Source organism: Engraulis encrasicolus, chromosome 18 (assembly GCF_034702125.1).
Source record: "Engraulis encrasicolus isolate BLACKSEA-1 chromosome 18, IST_EnEncr_1.0, whole genome shotgun sequence".
In the NCBI taxonomy this organism is placed as follows: Eukaryota; Metazoa; Chordata; class Actinopteri; order Clupeiformes; family Engraulidae; genus Engraulis; species Engraulis encrasicolus.
Window position 1 is genome coordinate 10,001,021 of NC_085874.1, and position 18,914 is coordinate 10,019,934.

An 18,914-nucleotide genomic window follows, 5' to 3' on the forward strand; every position below is an offset into this window, starting at 1 on the left:
CTCAGTTAAAATGAAATAACATTGAGTACAGCAGTACAAAATTGTAGTACATTACAGAAAATGCCTTTAGAAATATTGTGTTTTTTTTCTCCTGGAGAAATAGTCTTGTGCACCACAGCATAACAACATGGGCATGAGCTGATTTATTGCATAGCTTTTGCAGCACATACTGTTGATAGTGAAGGGTCAGTGATATGTGTTGCAATACATTCATCAAATGTCAGCAGCACACGACTTGGCACTCTTTCGGTAAGGTTACGGATGCACTAAAATTACAGTTTCACTAAAATCATTTACAGTATGGCCTCAATCATGTAAACATCCCTTTTATAATGTCAGTCAGTCTCAGATAATTCATATTTAAAATTAAGTATTTAAAGCAAAAATATTTAAAACCTTAATCGATGCCCTACGATATGTCAGCAGAAACTTAGCATTAGAAACATTAACACTTTCCCTTTTTGGATGTGCACATTCTGCTCCAATCAGTAGCAAAAATACATGTTTTGTTTGGAAAACAAATAGCTGCCTGGTCAATATTGAAACTAACTCATGGTTGCAAAGAATAATTCCTGTAAACGTCAGCTTAAAAACAGTCAGTTCCCCTTCAAAAAGGTGTCTGAGTGGTTGCCATATCACCATGATCTGAATAAATCATACGTGGCACTCCTGTCCTGATAAGATCTTGGATGTAGATCACACAGCCTTGGCCTTCCTTCTCTGTGTCACCCATAAAGATCACACAGCCTTGGCCTTCCTTCTCTGTGTCACCCATAACAGCGCAGATGCTAGGACAGTGCACCCTCCAAGGCTCCCAAACACCTTCGCTGTTGGAAATTCACCCTGAAAGGATACAAACAATAGGGGAAATGATCAGCCATGGATCAATGGTTAGAGCGCTGGTCTTTAGATCAGAGAATTGCAGGTTCAAATCCCACCCTTTCCAGCACCTTTGTCCATGGCTGAAGTGCCCTTGAGCAAGGCACCTAACCCCACATTGCTCCAGGGTCTGTAACCAATACCCTGTACATAAAATAACTAAGTTGCTTGGGATAAATAAAGCGTCAGCTAAATGCAATGTAATAATGTAATGTAAACTTAGACTTAAGACTACGGATGATTCTAACGGAGCAATACTGTTTAATTCATAGGGCGCGCAAACAGGCAACACTGCTATTGCTATTCTCTTGAGTTTTATTTGCCGCCAAATTGGCCAATCTTGATCCTTGGCCATATAGTTGATGAGGGTCCAGTTTTCTGCAAAGTTCCCAATTGAAGGCCTTTTGTGGTGGCTAACATTTCCTCCATATGACAGGGAGTAAGGAGTCATTTATATACAGCAAGATTGGACTTTGCCAACATTTTATTCAATAGGCTTTGTTTACAGACCTCTCTCAGGCACTTGTATCCATGGAAGTGCTCATCACAGTCACATGCAAAGAACCCTGGTCCATAAGGAACACATAGGGAGTTCTGTGGACAATCCCAGGCTAGAGAATGAACAACAAGAAAATATGTTAAACCCTTTACAGCAGTTATATAAACATTGTCATGGAAAACAAAGGCATGCCTTTGTGTTACAGTTTTTCGTCACAGATTTGGCTCATTTCTTGAAACTGAAATGATATTGTCATAAGATCATTTGAACAAACAAAAATCTTACAGTTCTGCAAAAAATATGCTAATTTGTGGGTTTATGGGTGTGAGGACTAGCCCGGCGACGCCATCCGATGTACTCCACCCAGAGATTTTGGCTCCGCAGCTAGTCGGGCGAAAGCCTCCTAGCTCGGTTCGCTCACTGTTTAGCCAATCAGGGAACAGTTGAGAGCAGTGGTGACGCAGGACTCACCCGCGAAGTCCGTTACTGATTGGTGAAGGTAACACTAACACTTTCGTTTTGTTATTTGTATGCTTTTACTACGCTATATCTTAACAGTCATGCATGCTTATAAAGCACAATATGGGTTTTAATTTGAATTCGGAACTCCAATGAATTTAAATGGCAGAGTAAGGTCAGACCATCTCCCACCCTCCACTGAGACGGATTCCTCTTAGCTTTTGTCATACTGTTTGATGGAGTCAACAGTCGACTTTTGCCCAGTCTATGTGAGGACACCCCCCCTTCAAAAGTCAAGTGTCTGCCTGATACCCATGACTACGTTGGAAGACCACCTCCTGTCCACGCACAATATCATCTCCTGTCTCACCAGCCCTTTGTGGCTTGGCGTATTTATTGTAGTACAATGCACTCTCCAGAGTAGTCCAAGGGAGGTGCCGCCAGTTAACATGCACCTCCCACCTGCGATAATAAGCTTATTCGAGATACCGCAACGGCTGTATGCGCATTTAGACAGCAATGCATCCTGGCTCAAAAAGTTACATGACAGTTCGATTTCCTGTCAAACTTCAAAATTTCGGTGATGTTGCGTCGACGAGGTGACATGTCACATGGTGTCAAACTATCGTGGGATGAATGCGACTGCAGTCAGATCTTGCAACCTCTGCAGTTGCTTATCCCCTTCAACGCTCGTCTGCAGACCGCCTCCGAGGTCACGCGCCCATGAACTGGTTGGTCAACAACTCACTCACGTGTGTATATGAGTCTTGTCTCACACCTCTACACAAGTTTGCGCAGGTCCCCACTTCAGCTCCTCCTCGCTGCCTGTCCTCCCACTCCTCACATGTGTGGTGTGTTAGTAGAGCAAACTGGTGCGAGCTCATCGTCTCGTTCATATTTTTGGCCGACTTTAAATGCCCTGTTTTAATAGGCTGGGACGCAACCACGCAGGCAGCCAGTTTGCTAGGCAGCGAGCATGCCCACTGTGTCCGCGTGAAGCATCCCGGTTAGAATTTCCATCCGCGACGCAGCATAAGAGAGCAGTCATGTCTCATGGCGTTAAACCATCGCGGGAACAAAGTTTTTGCCAAGCCTTCACGCAGTTAGGTGAGGGCAACTGCTGGGCATCGGACCTCCTCCATGCCGTCGGTAATCTACCCTGATTGGCATTCATCTATCTGACGTGAATTGCAGGTGTAGCCCACATGCTTGTGAGGCAGTTCACTCGCTGCTCCAAGTAGGAAGCAACGTTTTTTTTTAATGTGTTGGGAAATCACGTTAAAAAAAAACTGTCCAACTTGTTTGCCAAGCATTCAACCCCACCTTTTTATTGGACTAAGCAGATCTAGTTTGATCAAGCATTTTACTGCTTGGTTGCATACGAGCCTATTAACACACACATCGTGACAACAAGTTCTCGCTCACGTGTTTTCTCTCCATCGATCAACAAAAATCTAAGTCGTATGAGCCTAATGCCATCTCTGTTGCAAGAAAAGGGCCAAACCAATGGAAAAAAACTGTTATAGAGCAATCACAAGAAGAAAAGCAGGTAGGTCTGTCTCACTCACATATCTGTCCAGTCTGATTGCAGGCGTTTCTTTGGCCCTCACATCGGCGAACATCACCTTTGACCTCTGTCTTTACCCAGGATGTATTGCCACCAGGACACGTCAGGTTCGAGGGAAGTATACTGAAAGTCAATCAAAAAAGTAATCAGTATAAGCACTGACAACCAATATGTGTTTTCAAAGTAGTTGTTACTGCATTATTGTGCAATTGAGTCATTACTTAAGGTCAAAGATTGCACATTTTAGCGTGCTTACACTTACACATAAGACAGCTGACTGAAGCCTTGGAACACCAGATCACTCAGATTTGAAATGGGGTTGAAGGACATATCGCTGCTCAACAGAACATGAAAGAAGAGACAATTATACAATTATCTATATCTAGAACATAGAAAAATCCATACAAATAGTAATAAACATGGGAAATACTTACATCATCACTGCAGTGATAGCCTCACTGAGATCTCCCACAGTGCTTAGACCACAGTGTGACACATCTAGCCTGAAAGAGAGAAGTGTGAGTCTGTCAATAGACCACTAGAAAAACAATATCGACATCCGCAAGACTGACACAAGAGAATTACACAAGAGTCAAGACAATAGTTTACTAAATAGTATCTTGGTAGTGTCCTGCACATTTATATGCAATAGTCTGTCAATTAAGCTTAGTTAATTTTAACACACTGTTTAGTGTAGTGTTTACCCAATGATGAGGTCGATGCCGCTACTATTGTCCTTTTGCACACAACATCGCCCGTCGATTTCCCCTGATGTTGACGTGCAGAAATTCCAAACAGCGCTACCATTCACCACGGTACCATTACACATCAGACAGATCTGTTTGAATATATCGAGTTACATTCAGTCCAGTATGTGCACTGCATTGTACGCTATGCTGTCAGTACACCTTTTAGTACTAATGAAACATACAGATAATCAGATCAGAAAAAAACGCTTTTTAATCCGACATGCTTTGGCCTACCTACCTCTGATTCAGTGGCTCGACATAAAAAATGTTCAAAAGAAAACACAAAAAATACAGCCAGAACTGTAAACAGCCTTGCTGTGGCTGTCATCTTCTTGTCTTTCTTGTTGTCATATGACGGCCAGGATATCACGTGACCACGTGTGACTTGCGTTGGGTGTTTCGTGAATATCCAACTTGCGCAGTATTTTTGCATAGGCCTACCATGTTGCAGCACAGCAGCAGTATTTTCATTATATTATTAAGCGGCTTCCTAAACAAAATATGGAAGAATATACATCATGCCAGGAAGACATTTCGAATTTCCTCTGAAATAGGTGGCTAGAGATTTTTTTAAAAGACATTTGAGACAAAAAATAAACATCCTGGCCATTACACACATACAGACATATTGTTGTCATAAATAAATGTATACATGGCTTATTAATGTTTAATCAGTCTGCTGTCGTCATCGAAATACTGACCTTGATCTATCACTGCCTTGGTATTTAAAATAATACATTTATGTCAATGGTTAAACACAAGTCAAGGACACTGATGACTGACTAGGCTATATAGAGAATTTAATAGCAAATCACTAGTTGGTTTCAGTATGTAGTCCATTCTGCATTCCAAGTCCAGGCCACTCCACATAACACTTGTTTTATCAAGAAAATAAACGCTAGAACTACTTATTGGATACTGGTGGTCGGTCGCATAGTTCAATGAGTGAACTGAGCTGCATGAATGTGCTGCTCCAGGGCAGGGTAGGAGGTACCATTATCAAACGGGGGTCTCAAAACGGGTTATCTTAATTTGTCACGTCATATCAAAACATAGATTGGGAGATTGGTAGCAACAAAAGAATTTTAAAAAACAAATACAGTTAGTCAATTTATGTGTGACTTGATACAGGACTTAACTGTTTTCGTTTGCGCGAACTGTGGTACGGGCACACCCCAGTCACGAAGTGGATCAGTTCCAAAGACTGTTACAATGCTTTTACATCAAGATACACGCACTGTTTGTAATGCATTTGTCCTCAGTCTCGCGAAGGAGGAAGATCGAACGAACTGACAAAAAATGCTTATTCTTTTCGTCAGTAGTCTACGTGGTAGATAAACGCGAATGGTAGGAAACGAGAGAAAATAACCAACAATTCTGTGATGAATTGTCTTAACCTCATACTGGCAGTGTTGTCTGAAACAGGATTGCAAAGCAAAGTAGCATAGCGTTACTGACATTCGTGCAGAGTATTTCCAGGAGTTGCTTTATTCTTTGTCATTTTATATTTGGAATGCAACCGAGTGTATACTGTGATCATTTCTTGGGGTTCTCATCGATAATGTGTATACCGTTGTCAATTTACTGGTAGGGGTTCGATGTTTTGGATGGAAATGCCAACAATGAAGGTGAAATTACCTTTCACTACAACCGCAATATGGCTGCTGCAGAGACGCTAAAGTAAGGAAAAGTTTATACCTTAGCCCATGAGTTTTTGGATTTACTCTGAACTTCAGAAACTGTCTGAACTGGACACTCGGAGACTCTTTTACTAGCTGGACTCATTCGAACAAGGGAGCTCTGTGGATTGCTTGAAGAAAGTGAGAGCGAAAGAGCTCGCGCCGTGCTACATTTTCCCCTTCTAGGACCAAGGAACTTTTTGTATGCTTGGTTCTGTGGTGCCTCTTCGATTGTTCCAGAATCAAACATTACAAGCCAAAAATGCATTTCTCCATACCAGAGACGGAGGTTCGTTCAGGTGAAAATGGATCCACTTATGTGGTAAGTAAATACATCCTTGTCCGTTTTTTGTGTTGCCACTAGGTAGGCTTATATGCAATTAGATTCCATCAGAGAATAGTGTTTTGTTTGAGGACCGTTATTGTCGCCACTCAAGTAAACACATACGAGGAGATGATGAACTGGTAATCTGCTGCAGCTTCCTGAAATATGCAGGACCCTGCTGGCAAAAAATGCGGCACTTTTGTGCCTTTTCCTGTGTTTTCCCCTCTTGCTGAAAGCTGAACCAATTAGTTGATGCATGAATATGCCTACCCGCTGGCGTTGATTAGCCCTGGAGAATGATTCAGATCTACATTCAATGTAGGTTGACAATCAGTCTATGTCGGCAGATTTCTTCCGTTTTTTATACAGTAGGCTACTCATTGTTTACATCATCCATCTTTGCCACTGTGTCGCGATAAAACCAAAACAGATCCACAACAATGTTGTTTTGAAAATGTATCTAAGAACAGCGATATATCGCAGCATTCTCTAATAGTGAACAAAGTTTCATTTGGTTTCAGTTGTTTTGAGAAGTTGCGCAACACGGCACCAAGGACGCGTTCTCCTTTGATGGAATATGGCAGCCTTCAGGCATTCCATTACCTGCACTGCTATGTGCGCCCTCCATACCAAAAATCAGGGTTGGGGAAGTTACTTTTTAAATGTAATCCGGTAAAGTTACAAATTACTCTTTCAAAAATGTATTCAGTAATGTAATCCCATTACTTCAATATTTAAGTAATGTAACGGATTACTTTTGGATTACTTTTGGATTACTTTTGTTTTGTTAAATGATCGTCGTGGTATGCTTTGTAAGTTTCCCTATGGAGCAAATGCATTGATGCATTGATTGTGAATAAAATCTAAATGCTGGCATTTTCAAAACATCCAATATGTTAATAAGGTAGAGCATTATGTATAGACAACATATCAGTTGTTAAAGTCGAGCAGAATTATTGTTTTGAGGTAATTAAGCTGATGCATCAAATTCAAAGCCCTCTCCACGCTGACACACAAAAAAAATCCATCTCAAAAACATCCTGCGTGTCATTTCCAAACGTTCTGCAGTACACGGAAACCGCCACAAGAGAGCAGCGGTCAACAACAAGTTGATCACAGCTCGGCGAAAAATGCAAAAATGGAGTAGAAGCGGTTTCCCTGACCGATGCTGAGATATCGTCAAATTGCAAAAGGTTTGTGTACAAATTTCCGAAATATAACTCTACATCCTTTAATTTGAACACTTGCTTTGTGCAATTAATCAAGGAAGAGTTTATATTTTTACACCGTGTTGCAGAGAGATCGTGCTAAAACTGATGAAACATACAAAGCGGATTCCAAAAAAGTTGGGACACTTTGTATTTTGTGAATAAAACCAAAAATCACAACATACAAGCCGCGGCATAACAATAAATGAATAAATAAATCAGTTAATATAATAATTAAATAAATAAAAGGGACCAAAGACGCAATTTCGCAAGAATTGTAATCCTGTTAAGTAATCCCCATTCCCACTGAATGTAACTGTAATCTGAATACATATTTTTTTGCTTGTAATGTAACGGATTACAATTACATTGATTTTGTATTCTTTTACCGTAACGCCGTTACATGTAATCCGTTACTCCCCAACCCTGCCGAAAATAGAGGAAAACAAACTGTATAGCCTAAGCATAGATTTCGGTGCAATCAGTATTTGAACTACACAAAGCCTTTTTGTTTCCAATTCTTTCTTGGTGTATTCCCCCTTTCGTTCAGGAGTCAGTGGTGTTTAAAATGCACTTGGGCAAATCATGTTCGTATTGACATTATAGAGACTGCTATTTCACACAATGACAGAGATGGAAAATTATGAAATGACAATGGCAAGTTTTACCTTTTCACCTTTCACTGACTATCCTATTAGGACATTTAGAAGCCAACTTCTGTTCTATTTAGAGTAGAATAGAATACTTTTATTAATCCCGACCGAAATTAAGGTGTCTGACAGTTTACATAGATAAAAGACATAAACAAAGACCTAATGCATGTAATATTGATGATTATAGTTATGATTTTGATGGCAAATGACCTTGTTCAGCACTGTATGTGAAATTGATTCCGCACCATTCTTTGATTCTGCCTTTCAGCACTTGAGAGGTATAGTGACTTGAGCACATATGCTGTATCTGTTACTGCCATTTTTTGTGCCTAATGAAATAGATGTCTTGCACTTCTACGTGTAATGAATTGAGAGTTTCTCTAGAGGTTTATCTAATCACATGCCTTATTCAATCTGGCCTGTTGTTGAGGTGTTGAAAAAGTGATACACAGCACTAAAATCCTGTTTAACTTTTGCTGGGCTTTGGTATGTGTACAATGGTGGGAATATGTGCCCTGTCTTCACAGACGTGCAGTCATTTTTCATCATGGCAATAGTGATGTTCAGCAGCTTTCAGTCAGCGATGTTAAATCACCCTTGGTCAGGAAGGATTTTTCTTTTGTGTATCTTGGAACTGACCCTTTTTCCGCAAAATATGCATACTTTGCAAATGATCTGCACACTGTTTAGAGGAGTGGGGAAAAGACAGTGAGAGGCATACTTCCTGTGTTGGAGGAAGACTTTTTTTGTGTTTCATAATGATCCTCTCTTCCTGTGCTACAGCATTGAGCACAGTCCTCCTACAAAATGTGCTCAACAAAGTTAGGATATGTTGGATTTCTTGTGCACTACAGTCCAATGATTTCATCATGTGAATGCCTGTTCTTGAAGTTAGTCATTCTAGGCATTTATCATGATAACACCATAAATTAGGTGTCAGCCATATTGATTTGGGGGAAAACTGCAGGAAAAATATTGCTTTCCTCCCTATAAGCTTGAATGTAACTTTAATGTTTCCTTTTGAATGTGGCTGGTTAGATTTTTATTTTTCTAATATCGTAATAGTGGTGTGTGTTTTATGTGTTACTTGCACAATGTTGGCTGCAGTGAGTTCAGTTTTCTCTTCTCTTCTTTCATGTGTTGTCACCATGGCATATTGTACAATGTTGCTTTTTTAACCCCCGTCTGGTCAGTTCTCAGCCTATTTACCCCAACCAGCAACCTTTTGACTCGGAGATGACTGGACATAAAATGCTGCTGCATCACTTGGGTAGTACAGCAGGAAACCGTTTCTAAGCCCACCTATCTCTTAAAGTGTGTGTGTGTCTTTACTTTTGTGTTTGGGTAGACAATGGCTGGCGTTAGCAAGGTCATCTGAGTTCTCTCTTCCTTCAGATGAACAGGTTTATGCCTTACATCACAGTAATGTGTTTAGACTAACATATCATACAACATCTTTAATACAAAGCAGCATGCTTTCACGTTTTAAGGTGGTGACACCATTTTTTTTTGGTTTAATCAACTGACCCACACATGGTCTCCCCATTCCAGGGCCTGTTAGTGAGGCTGTGAGATCCTTTGTCATAGCATGGGGTTTCAATGGTTTCACAGCTTAGCTTCTGCCAGTTTGCATCCCCCATTTTTTTCAAATATGGTGACCCATGGAACAGAATTGTTGGTGGGAAACCAATAATGGTGCGTTTTATGACTCTACAAACATTCACTGCACCACTATACCATGTCGTTGCATGTGCCATCTGAACAGTGGGACGTGTCTCTGTGGATGAGATCCAATAGAATCAATGTTGCTTCGCTTGGCCAGAGCCTTGTCAGAGCCCCAGCAGTGTTCAACATGACGCTATGAGATTTTGCTAAGTTTATTAGCCTAGCCCTGGACACTGACTTTTATGGAGGGAGGGACTTCACCTTAATCACTCTCTGCACTTAAAATGATCCTCTTTCATGTCATGACAGTCAGACACGTTTGTGTCAATGCATTCGAAACGGGCTATATGTTGCATACGGTGTATAGACAGTCAGCGTTTTCTGCCTGAAAGTGACTGTCCATTATCCTATCGCCTGTCCTTGACCTAGGCTGGTGGCCTTACGCTTCGCTGACGCCCCGCCTCCGATGGTGGTCTTTGCATAAACTATGGGTGGAGAATAGATACTCTCTCTAACATGCACCCGCATCTACTATAGTGAATTCAGCTGAGCGCAGCATCTTACTTCACACGCCCAACCACAGTCAGCACGATGGTGACTGAGACACACTAATGCAGCAATGATGCATCAGGTTCCTGAGAGGAAGGAGGTAGAGCCCCGTTGAACCTTCACCACCTAATGTGCAGCTTGAGTGAACTTTCCGACCTCTTCCTTCCTTTTTGACCCTGGCTGTTTTGTGAATCAGTCAATGTAGGTGCTGACACACAAGAAAGAAAGGAAGAAAGTCAGTTGACTTGGCGAGGTAGAGTAGACTCTCTAATGGAAATGTAGGCTGTTGTCCACATTTTGAGCTGCCAGTGTAGTCCAGTAATGTAAGTCATGTAGGGATGCACAGATACTATCGTCCCGATACTTGCTCCAGCTGTGTCCGAATCAGAGATGTGTGACTGTCACCATTTTTTTTCCTATTCATGTTGTGCAGTTTCATACGCAGTATGGTGTGAAATCCCCTGCAAGTATGCATTTTTGGTGACGCAGGCGTAGGAAGTTCATTCACAACACAAAAGCTTTTTTATTTTTTTATTTTTTTCAGGGCTTTTGGCCTTTATTTTTGACAGGTCAGTGGAGGAGAGACAGGAAATAAGTGGGGAGAGAGAGAAGGGGAACGATTGGCAAATGACCCGGGCCGGAATCTCACTCGGGTCGCCGGCATAGTAACCCAGTGGCCTACCGTTAGTCCACAGCAGGGCCACAACACAGAATCTTAATGTTTTCAGGGGAGCTAGTCAAGGGGCTGGGTGTTCGTGTCCTTCCTTATCTATAAATTGCTGGGGGAATCCTTGGAAAGGAAATTAATGGGGAAGTGTGATCTCCGCATATTTTTATGTCTTTGCTCATTTCTCACCTTCTTCCATTATTACTAATTTGATCTTTGAAGATGCATTGAGGACATACCACATCTCATGTACTGACTTTAGTTACTCTGTACCATGTCACTTGCACCCAGAGCAGTGACACACACCTGACATTGTGTTGTGTTGTCAAAAATGGCATCAGGCCTCCAGGATTAGATTTTGCTGCCACATATGGATATTTATTTTCACATCAAAAACGGTCTTTACTTTTTTGGGGGCTTTTTGCCTTTTATTTGTGATGGGATGCCTTTATTTCTCCACACCCATTTGTGGAGAGAAAGAGATGGGGAAAGGGTTGGTCGGCAAAGGACCCAGGCCGGAATCTAACCCAGGTTGGCGGTGTCACAGTCTAGTGCCCTTCCGTTAGTGCCATGGTAGGGCCAGGGCAAAATCTTTCTGATGTTTGTGACGCATATTTCTCATCTCTGCGCCATATGCATAGCTCTGGCTGTCCCTGAGTGGGAGAGATAAGAGTATGGGAATGTGAATGAAGTCCTGGCCGCATGGTCCCCTGTGACGTGCAGCCAGACTGGCTATGTGTGCGGCATCACCAGGGGCCTATACTAAGAAGCTGGCTCAGGAGTAAACCAGGTTAAGTTTAGAGGTAGATAATCTAATAGAAGAGCCTGGAGTCCTCTTTTTCTTATGAAAATGAGGACTCCAGGGTCTTCTATTAGATGACTATTAGATGGAGTCGACTCCAGGCTCTTCTATTAGATGATTTACCTCTGAACTTAACCTGGTTTACTCCTGAACCAGCTTTGTAGTATCCATCATTTGCACTGACGTCACAATATTGCGTAATCATTTTCGCTGGACGGCAGAAGTACACATTCGTACATAGGAATTATGCAGACGAAGACAACTTTGACCATAAAATACCAACGAAACACGCAGTTCTTTTTTTTTTTTTAAACGGGATATGTACCTGGCGTTATCAGTCTAGGTTGGCCACGGTGGATGTGTTCAAATCAGCTTTATTCAAATGTATTCTGCTCCACTAGGTGGCATAACCGGGACGGGTGGTACGGGAAACTGGGAGAAGAAGAGAAAATTGTTGCTTGCTTCCAGCCATGAACTTACTCTGCCTGCGATGTATTTTTTTTATCCCGTGTTTATTTTCTTTAGTTAAGTTGTGAACTTAAACCAAACCTCTGCATTGGCAAAATACTAGCACCTTTATGCACCGTTTCTTCATTGGTGGCTGGGCACCGCGTGATGGCAATCCCCTTCTTCGTGGCATGGCACAGGTAAGATAATGCTGCTAACCTAACTACTACTAAGACGCACGGCACATTTTGTGTCAGGCATTTCGCAAAGTGTGTTTTGAATAGCATATCTTTTCATCTCAGATGTATCTTGTAGGTTAACTTGGATTCACTCGTTTCGTTTCATCCAAGTGGATTTCATTGTTGTTTCAGCCACGTCTGCACAATGTAGGCTATTTGTAAAATATATTTCTATATCTTATCTTCTGTTTACATGTCCAATATGTTTCATTTACCTGTAGGCCTATTATTATTGACCACTTATGTTACCAGTCCATCACTGTTACCCTGTCCTGTCTTGCACTTTCTGTCTGTCTGTAAATTGTCAGTCCTGTCTATGTCCTGGCATGGTAGAGAGAAAACGTAATTTCGTTTCCCTTGTATGACCATATGAAGAAAGTGACAATAAAAAGCTGACTTGACATACTTCAATGTTTCAAATCGGTGTTGCATTACAATTGCACATGTAGAAACACATAAGACAGAATGTCGGTTACATAGGCCTACTTTGATTAAAATAATTTTGATTTGATTTGATTAAATAAATAATTTGAAAAGATGACCTTCACAAGAGAAAGATAAGCACAACAAACCTGTTATTTTATCTTTTATTTTTATTGTTTTGTAATTGCAGGTTCATCAGTCAGGTGGTCAGCACCCAAACTAAAACCATGAGGCATGGTGGCCAGGATGACGTCCAAGAATTGCATCCCAGCACCACAGGTAAATACATGACTAGTAAGTTGGGATGACTGTTATTTTCTGACATTTTACATCACATTTTAATTCAGACAATATTGCCAAGGGACTTAATTATTCAGTACTGTACCAGTACATTACAATGCATGGCTAGATTCATTTAAATAGCATGTTTGTCTTTTCTTTTTTTAATTAGATGGGGGAGCCAACATGAAGAGGTGTCCAGAGAGGCTTCTTTCGCTTGGGCTTTGCAGCAGCACCAGGACCTCACCATCAGTTATGCTGGTCCCCTCATCCATCGGGCCCTACCCTTACATTCCCTCCCCTGATACACTGATCACCTGTACCAGTTGTTGGAGTTTTCAGCAGGGCTCTAAATTATTTTTAATCACTAGTAGCCAAAATGGCTAGTATGTTAATATCCGGTACATTAAATAATGGGTCAAAGTGCCAAGTGTGTTTTTTTCTTTTCTACCAGCAAAACTTAATTTTCCCAGCATTTGGCTGGTTGGCTGGTGAGCCCTGGTTGTCATTGATAGTGAGTAGTTGTGATAATAAATAACTGAAATGATGAAGTCCATCCAGACATGTTTTGCTTATTTTATTGTACTAATACAACAACGTAGAAAATTTTTCTGTGAACGTGAAGTGAAAGCCCAACTGGGAAACTCCAACTCCCATTGACATTGTGACACAGCACACAAGTGTTCACTGCACGAAATTGCATTTATGCTTCACCCGTGCAAGGCGGCAGTCCCCTATGGCGCCCCAAGTGCGGCAGTACCATTCTCAGGGTATCTCAGAGTGCGTCTTAATATGGGACCTTGCCTCCTCCACTTGCTTCTCGTCATGATGACATCACGGACATCATTATATTTCAATATCTTGCAAAAGCTCAATTGCAGAGTCTTTTTCTCATTTGCAATTGGGATGGTGAATGAAAAACAGTCCCTCAAAAGTTGTTGTGGCTAGGCTGACAGCTGGGAAACTTTATTGTTTTCTCCACGGAGGAGGGGCCAGGAGGCGGGACGAGGAGACAAGCACAAGTGGAGGAGGCAAGGTTGCATATTAAGACGCACTCTCTGTCATGGAGGAGGATGGGGGAGAGCACTGATTATTTAACTCCCCCCACCAACCTGGTGGGTCGGGAGTCCAACCGGCAACCTTTGGGATACAAGGCTGACACTCTAACCACTTACCCATGACCGCCTGTCAATCTTCAGTCTAGTCTAACTAATTACATTGTCTCCACTAAATGTATATCTCAGGTGACGTGGGTATACTGGTATGGGGATAGAGCTGTATGTAAATAATATTAACTCATTTTAGCTGGCACCTGCAAAAAATGCCAGGTAATTGCCTATGCCCTTTTTAAGAAAGGTGCCCTCATCCTATAAAAAAACTAATAACTAAATAAGTCTCTGAATATACATATACAGACATGAAATTAGTTTTAAAAGCTAAGACCATCCTCTTGCATTAGAACATGTTAATTCAGCTCTAACATACCCACATTTTTAATCTAAAAAAATCTAATATGTCATGCCTGAATGCTGTGTCGCTCCAGGCACCTAGGTCAATACAACGTGTTCACAGCATCCAGCATCAATGGGTTGACTATTACAGGCCTAGTTCAGATAACCATTTATTAATATAAATAAGTACTTGCACGTCTATTGTACATGTCCACCCCAGAATAGATATCCCCTCCCATCACCTACATAACCTTGAAATGTATTTGTACTTTGTGTCTAAAAATAAAGTCTTTGAGCCATTGAATGAACTGATTACTACATTGAGTTGGTGTGATAGGTTGAAATCGGCTAAACTTGGCTTGGTGTGCTGGACCTCTGGCTCTTCCATACATCCAATGTGTCATGACATCAGATCATCGCTCTTCTCATCTGGAGAAACAGAAAGATAACACTTAGCTGACACTTATCCAAAGCAACTTTGTTACTCACAGTGAATTGTTAACTGTCCCTGCAGCATGGGGCTTGGTGCCTTCCTTGCTCAAGGGTACTTCAGCCTGGATGAGGTGAAGAGAGAGGTGTAGGATGGGATTTGAAACTCCAACCCTCCAATCTTAATACCACTTCCCAAACCATTAAGCCTCTGATGTGTGTGATTTCAGAGGGCAGGCAATTTGGATGACAACACAACAAAGTGGTGCACTGTGTATTATTGACAAGGACAACACCAAGACTGGTGGGCCTATGCATGTCATAGGCCAGCATGGATGGTCGTGACTAGCATTTCATGACAGCATCATGCTGGAGAGTAGGCCTAAGCTACTTGGGAAATCAGCGCTAGAGATGTACACATGGTTTATTTTTACATTTGAACCTTAACAGTATGAACGGCATAGCCTTGCTATTTCACCAAGAGCTTTATTAATTCCGTGTTTACGTTACAGCCTGCAATATCTTAGCATACGTCCATCATAGCGTAATGATGCTGCTAATTAACGTTAATCATGGAAAGCATCTTACATTGACCTCGCATAAAAAAAACACTGAAATTGCACATTAGACTTAAATTAACTAGCGTTCACGAATTAAGAGACAAATGATGATATAAAGGATGGCAAATGAGAAACTTACCGTGGTGCTCATCCAGGCTACTCGAGTAGGCTAGTTTGATGGTTTTCCAGTTGGTTGCCGCGATTCACCTCAGCTTTCTCGTTTTATTTTGAGATCCAATGAAAAGTCACGCCTGGTTTGTAACCCTATCTGTTTTTGTAACAAACAGCACAATGGGTGTTTACGGTGTTTAGTTTATCGGTGATCCAAGTTAGGTTATGAGTTACTAAACGTTGCGAGTCCCATAGGAATCCATTCATTAATGCTGCCCTCTGTCGTCCTCTTGCCGTCCAGTGGCCGTCCACTAGAACGTTTGACGTCACATGCAAATGATGGATATAGTATAGGCCCAAGAGCCAGACCCGGCAAGGCAAGCAAGTCTTGGGGGGGATCTTGGCTGTCGGTTGGCTGTTGGGCTGGCTGACTCTCTGTCATCACTTCTGTTGGACACACTCATATGTCTAGTCTTTGAGCTGTCAATGGCAATGACAAATGAGGTTAAAAGGTGTTGCAAACAAACCCTTTCGTGTTTGTCTCTCACTCACTTGCTCACTCACTCACTCACTCGCTCACTCGCGCATGCACACACCCACACACACACACACACACACTGTCACTCTTCCCTGTCTTCATTTCCCTAATTTTCTATTTGTCTGACTGCAAATGCATCTTCTCTTTCGGACGTCCTCTTTCTAATCAGTCTTTCTCCTCTTTTCCACAGGCCTACAACATTCATGTGAATGGAGTCCTTCACTGCAGGGTGCGATACAGCCAGCTCCTTGGCTTACATGAGCAGGTAAGCGTCCAAGGCTCTCGAATAGTTCAGCTCTCTCTAATGATTTGACTGCTCAATTAGGCTCAGTGGTTAATTTATCACCGGCTTTATCACCGATGTGCGCGTTTGATTTTCTAGACGGAACAGAAGCATGCATAAACTTTGAAAGATTTGAACCATTTGCTTTTTCATTACACCTCTGCAACGTGCACAGGGTATAATGTAAGGGTGCCCGTGTGGGAATTAGGGAGGCCTAACCTGACCTACAGTACATGTTTGCAGTTTGCACCATGTCTCCACACAGATTAACAAGCAGTATAAATAGCCTTTTCTCTTCGACCTGTACACCATTTCTGTTGCTTTTTAAGTACTTGTACCCTGTATACATCTACATCTATGTCTTAAGCTCCACGTGATTCGTAGGGATCGTCCATTAGAAAGCGGCTTGTTTTCTTCTCATGCAAGGTATGCAAGCATGCAAGCTTAGGAGCCGTAACCTCGTTAATTGTGCTCACCGCTTCCCGCAGAATATTATTTTGTCAAGGTGGGTGGGATAGCTGGCATGAGACGTGGTATGACTGTCATGATTTGAAAGGCTGTGTTGCACAGTGCCATTAAATATATGGAACTCTTCAAAAATAATCAGCCCATACAATTTTGGTAACCGATGTTACAAAGGGTACCCTGGCCAAGGCGGTACAGTGGGTGTTTGTTATGAAGGTCTCCACCTTAACTATAAACTGCTATGGGAAATCCTGGTGTTGCTGTGTGTGTTTTGTAAGACTCTGTCTGATGTAGATATTGGAAGCCATTGTACAAAGCCCCAGTTCTATAAGCCATTCACATGGCTACCTGAGTAGAAGTGTGGCATACAAAGCATAGGAATAAATATCTGACCTAATGGTATGTTCTAGACTTGGTAAATGTGTTTTGTTTGGTGGGCCAAGTCACCAGACTACAATATGCTGTATGTGTGAGCCTTGTGTGTTCTAAGTCAACGTTTTATTACAGAACTGCAAATACAGTACGATGTAACACTCGGCGTAATTCAGTCTATTGGCTGTGGCTCTCAACAAGTGAATCCTTTTGAATGGTTGTAGGCGAGAGCCGTCTTTCGTCAGAGAAGACCGCGGGGTAGCGTAGGTTAACCTGTGTCATTTCATACACAGGAGGCATCGTTATAGACAGATGGAGTTCATAAAAAGCCCTTGACTTCTGCTGGAGCAGCTCTTGGTTGTGGGGTAGAAACACCATGTTATTACACAGAGAGATTTCATTGGCTGATATGAGGAGTGATAGTTGCTGTGGTGATGGGTAGAGAGATTTAATTGGATCAGATGATGACTGATGTGTACTGTGATTGTAGGTGGGGGAGATTTCATTGTCTGAGATGAGGAGTTTGATATTTTGTTTTTTTATTTTTTTTGTGTATGTTTTTATTACAGGTGATGAAATGTAGCATTCCAACTTTAATGCGTATGTGAGGTACAAAAACCTTAAGGCAGAATGAAAATACCAGACACAAGTACAGGTTTCGGGTTTTTATTGTCTGTCTCTGTACAGTATGTGTGGTGTGGTTTTTCCATCTGTCTAACTTGCTGCATTCCAAGATGCAAAAAAACCCATAACCTTTTTTTAACAACTGTGTCCAAAATCCTGTCGGTGAGTCCATGCTAGTGGTGAAGATTTAACCCTTTTTTGCCAGCATTAGATGTGCAGTCTTGTACAGTGATAAAAAAACTCTGAAGATGTTAAGTTACTCCTCAGATGCAGTTCAGGCATTTATGATCGCGTTCATAAGGAATCTGGGGTTGGTATGGCTGTCGTATGCTGAATAACCGATGACAAGTAGTCTGAACTTCAGAGATACTCTGTTCTCCCAAGGCTGCGTGCCCCATTCAACCACTCCCTGTTGCTAGGTAACAGAGCTTCTCGGCCCTCACCGCATCAAACCCCCTACTCACTTCTTACACACGTTCGTGCGCGCACATACACACACGCACACAGAGGGAGGCTTCCGTGCTGAAAGAATGAGGGGCTACAGCATACGCCCTAGTCGTCTCCATCACCAGGGCAGAGCTCTTTACAACACTGCAGCGGCCATGCTGGAAATGTCAATGGCAGCTCCCATACAATGTATGGCATACAGTAGCTTATCGTTAGAACAATGTTGGTTTGGAGGATATGTTGTACTTTTCTTCCTGAAATTCTTGAGAGCGGGTTCTCTGTCTTTGTTTTATTTTATTTTTTTGCATGTCCATATACAACGTTTTTCTAGACGAAGGCACAATTGAAGTTAAAATGTCTTTATTTAGGCATGTTGACAAGTAAAAACAATCCCACAGCTAGCGTAGCGGCCTATGGTGTTTTCCAGGGTGGTGGTGCCTACAGGTCCTAGTCAACATGTCCTAGTCGAGTGTCTGGAGCGTGTAACGAGTAGGTGACATGGTGGTAGTGGATTGTATGAGCAATCTCAGGCACACACGTGCCTT

General features: G+C 41.9%; 2 protein-coding genes across 3 annotated transcripts in view; one reads left to right on the top strand and one right to left on the bottom strand.

The window, feature by feature from the left end:
- On the bottom strand, positions 1 to 5,067 carry atraid (all-trans retinoic acid-induced differentiation factor). 2 transcript variants are annotated; one of them, XM_063222992.1, is made up of 9 exons: positions 4,855 to 5,065; positions 4,392 to 4,643; positions 4,109 to 4,242; positions 3,839 to 3,907; positions 3,667 to 3,738; positions 3,406 to 3,527; positions 1,390 to 1,490; positions 748 to 843; positions 1 to 705 (listed from the first exon to the last, which is right to left on the bottom strand). In XM_063222992.1, the coding sequence occupies exons 2-9, from the start codon at positions 4,584 to 4,586 to the stop codon at positions 697 to 699; spliced, it is 798 nt and encodes a 265-aa protein (XP_063079062.1). In that variant the 5' UTR covers positions 4,587 to 4,643; positions 4,855 to 5,065; the 3' UTR covers positions 1 to 696. The 2 variants fall into 2 exon arrangements, with proteins under 2 accessions (XP_063079062.1, XP_063079063.1); XM_063222993.1 differs by lacking the exon at positions 1 to 705 and having other exon boundaries at positions 739 to 843; positions 4,855 to 5,067.
- Positions 5,068 to 5,406: 339 nt separating this feature from the next.
- snx17 (sorting nexin 17) overlaps positions 5,407 to 18,914 on the top strand; it is a 60,608-nt gene continuing 47,100 nt past the window's right edge. The window contains exons 1-2 of the mRNA XM_063222984.1: positions 5,407 to 6,154; positions 16,369 to 16,443. Coding sequence (XP_063079054.1) covers positions 6,095 to 6,154; positions 16,369 to 16,443 — 135 coding nt within the window. The 5' untranslated portion in view covers positions 5,407 to 6,094. The remainder of the gene's footprint in view (positions 6,155 to 16,368; positions 16,444 to 18,914) is intronic.

Excerpts from the sequence above, each read along its gene's own strand:
- atraid (XM_063222992.1), bottom strand. The coding sequence starts at position 4,586 with ATGCAAAAATACTGCGCAAGTTGGATATTCACGAAACACCCAACGCAA. Across the intron at positions 3,908-4,108 it reads GGCATCGACCTCATCATTGG|GCTAGATGTGTCACACTGTG; the intron begins GTAAACACTACA and ends TCTCTCTTTCAG. Across the intron at positions 1,491-3,405 it reads CAATCAGACTGGACAGATAT|CCTGGGATTGTCCACAGAAC; the intron begins GTGAGTGAGACA and ends TTCATTCTCTAG.